The sequence below is a fragment of the Dermacentor andersoni genome, chromosome 6 (genome assembly GCF_023375885.2).
Source record: "Dermacentor andersoni chromosome 6, qqDerAnde1_hic_scaffold, whole genome shotgun sequence".
NCBI classification, from domain to species: Eukaryota; Metazoa; Arthropoda; class Arachnida; order Ixodida; family Ixodidae; genus Dermacentor; species Dermacentor andersoni.
In genome coordinates, this window is record NC_092819.1 from 124,591,743 (window position 1) to 124,595,348 (window position 3,606).

The following is a 3,606-nucleotide window of genomic DNA, read 5'->3' on the forward strand; positions in this document are numbered from 1 at the left end:
CACCACATGTGTCGTCACTTTTCCTATGCTTGGTTTGCCTGGTTGATGGCGTTCGGTGTGGTCCAAAATTGCTAACTGCAACCTGTACCACTGGACGCAAAAAACACTTGTTGGCTGGCAGGAGCACCGAAAACAATGTCAGCGAAATGCAAAAAGTAGTAAATATGTCTGCCTGTGAGCTTCCCGCCGTCAGCCTGCGTATCTAGCGCAGGTGTTTCGTGCTCGCGTAGTGCTTTATAGCTGCAGCTTGACAATTCGACGGCGCACAGCACGTCCTTCACGAGTGCTTCCGCTCATATTGCTAGCGTGCCAGCTGTGCTCTATCCACGCGGATGGCCTGGTTGGCACTGCTATCACTGCGGCTCACTCACTTTAGACCTAGAAGAACATCCCACACGAAGCACAAAACGAGACCGTGAGCTGCAATGGCGACGCTGACATCGTGTGGCGGTGCTGCGGTTCACAGCGAGGACCATGGGCAAGCCCCAGACGCCGAAGCTAGCAAGCGCACACCCAAAGATTCGCTGGACTACGGTGATCTAACTCTGGCACCCCTGACTTCCCTTCAGATCAAGCAATACTTAGATTTTCTGCACCTACCAACTCCGTCAAAAGCAGACCTGCAGAGCCTGGACGCCCTCATAGCAGCGCATCTGGAACGAATACCATTCCAAAGCATCGACACCTTCTTGGGCCACTTGGAGTCTATGGAAGCCAGTGCTGTCTTTTCTAAGGTCGTGATGGAAGGTCGCGGTGGGAACTGCTTCGAATTGAACTCTCTCTTTGCGAGACTGTTGCTATCGCTTGGCTATAAAGTTCAGGTTCGCTGCGCCAGGATTCGCTGGGCGGTTCCAGAGGATCATCCGCAGACGCCGGTCGATCACATGGTACTCTGCGTTAGCGAAGGTGGCAAAGAAGGGCCAGGCCAAGAAAGGCTGTTCTTGGTCGACGTAGGCTTCGGGGGACCTTGTCCTCGGCGCGCTGTTCCACTCGAAGGTGACGTCACGCCTTATCGCCTTCGCACGCAAGACGATGACTGGGCTAAGCCAATCGAAGTGTCGATCCTCAATCAAGCTGGGCAAAGCTCCTGCTGGCTTCCCTTGTATCAGGTTTTTGCTTACTCGCATGAGTGGCCAGACTTCATGGATAAATCGTGGTACTTTGCCACATATCCAGGCGTCGTCTTCCGCGATGTTTTAGCAGTCAGCCGTTACGAAGGGGACTGCTGGCTGACGCTGCGTAACCGGCACTTCACTCGCCGACGCTGCACGTCCAGTGGGATAGGAGTAGTGACTGAGCATCGTCTCATCACTAGTATGCCAGATTTACTCTCTCTGATAGATGGTGAATTTAAAGTCAAGCTCGACCCAGACGTGTACGACAAACTGCGCGTGCACCTGCAGCTTCTTTAAGTTATCCTTGTCGGAATGACAACCTCTGTTGTTCGCAGAGCTTTCGTGCGTTATTCTTGTCTTAATTGTTTTATTTTTTATATTGCACAAGTAAATACGGAATCTGCAGCTACGAATTTTGTTGTTTGCTCAAGAATTCAGGCCATTAGGGTGTTATGTAATCTCTGTGCAAAAGAATTGTATTCGCAGTTGTGTATGCAGTTCTATATTTTTTCAATATTCCTATTAAAGTAAAGCCATTGTGCTATGAATATTCACTGACCATTAACTTAGAGAACTGATAAAGGCTTTAAATGATTCATTAAATTGCCAATTTAGTGCAGTCTTTAGGCTACAAAATGACTCTATGGGAGGAATACTGTGGTAAAATCAGTGTTACGAAATCCCATGTTAGGTGCTATATTAAGAGGTATATTAACAGTAGTAAGAAGTTCGCAATTCAATATTTTGTCAAGCAAGAGCTGCATATTATGCGTGCATCGCCTCATGTATGTACCCACCACACTGGCGGCATTCTGTAAGAAAGAGCGTTTCATCACGGAAACGTTTTGGAAATTGATGCGGTCAAGGGGCAGCGCAGGACATCGAATTCAACATATGCAGCTTCGAAATCAGTATTTTCGCAGCCGGTCATGCAAATGCGTACCTCCTGTCTAAAACACGTCCCTAAATTGGCCCTTCCATTCAGTATTCTAACCAAATCTTGGCTTGGAGGCTGGTTAGCAAATTAGTGAATCATTGGATGGAATCACAATCTTGTTTCACAGTAACAACATTAAAACTTAAGGCATTTGAGTGGGATAAAATGTATTTCAACAGCGCCATGGTGGACGCATGGGGAGAAAGCGCTCTTGTTGCTGTTCTATCCTTGGCGGTACTGTTAACTGTATGTTTTTACCCATGCGTATGAACTAGCCCAAATAGGCCCACCGTCGACGATACAGTGTTGCTTGAAAAAGTGTAAAAACATCCACAACTCTTGAACATTCTGCCACGTGTTACAGCAGTGACCAAAATAAGTGAAAGCTTTTAAGGAGATATAAAAAGATTTCTAAGGCAGAATGTTGAAGAGGAGAGGGCCAGTACAAAATGTCTTCGGCAATGCTCCTTTTCGCGATGATAAGGAGAAAGTACACATGCAAAAAAAGGTAAAGGCAAATTCTATCTTAAAACACATCCACACAAGGAGCTATGTGAACAACGTCCATTATACTATGTGCGTACTGCACAGCACTAAACGCTGAATCATTACGTCTACATATAACTCGCTCTCCCAAAGAAACTTTGCACATTAGCCACTCAATGCATGCGTAATAGAACCGTCAGTGCTAGCCTTCTTCTCATAGAAACTCCGAAAGCGATTTACACCTCGCCCGTAGTTGTTCTGCAGATCTTTTCCAAATAGGCGACAGCATCAAGCAGTTGACGTCGTCATATTGCGATCATGCGGTAAGTATGCATGATATTGTTTCACTAGTGTGGCAGGCGCTCTAGACAGCGTTTCGTTCAAGCTGCAGCTTATGAAGATATTGGCGACTGTATGTTAAACAGAAGAGCCATAATCGATAGAGCACAGTGCTTCGTGACATCATGGTAGCCAAATACATGAAACCAGCGCAATATCTATTGAGGCACTCTTGCCGATTGCAGGGGTCCTAGACCTAGCTTTTCGTGGAAGTCGGGGAATATTTCAGAAACCACAGGTATTGATATTATTGTGAGTAAAATTCATGCTAATCACCTGGGCAAAGGTGTGCACAATTTCTGCCACAGCATCAACCTCCTCGTTGAGGGTTATTCCACAGTTATTGGAATGCGCTGATATGCCCAGACTGACGAACCGCATTCAGCAGAGTACAGATATTACAGATAAGTAGGCGTCCGCGAATAGTAATTTTGTAGACCGAATCGAATACGAATCGAATAGTACCAGACGCGAATCGATTAAAATCGCATATCAAATACTTCACTACATATAATAGAAAACCTTGTTTGCATCGTAGTATTCTAAACTTAGCAACTTTCTGTCATTGCATAGTACGCTATGAAGGGTTGTTTATTAAAAGCACAAATGGAGCATTAGAAGCTATCAAATTGTTTCTTTTCATGTGCAGGACTCTTCAGAGTGTGCGAATGATCGCTGTATATGAAGCCTGTAATGTACTGTTACTTAAGAGACGTAGCCTCCTTTGTT

General features: G+C 45.7%; 1 protein-coding gene across 1 annotated transcript; it reads left to right on the forward strand.

Annotated features, from left to right (window-relative positions):
• The first annotated feature begins 425 nt into the window (after positions 1-425).
• Positions 426-1,412, forward strand: LOC126523335 (arylamine N-acetyltransferase-like). Its single transcript, XM_050171976.2, has one exon. The coding sequence runs from the start codon at positions 426-428 to the stop codon at positions 1,410-1,412; it is 987 nt and encodes a 328-aa protein (XP_050027933.2).
• The last annotated feature ends 2,194 nt before the right edge of the window (positions 1,413-3,606 follow it).

Excerpts from the sequence above, each read along its gene's own strand:
- LOC126523335 (XM_050171976.2), top strand. The coding sequence starts at position 426 with ATGGCGACGCTGACATCGTGTGGCGGTGCTGCGGTTCACAGCGAGGAC.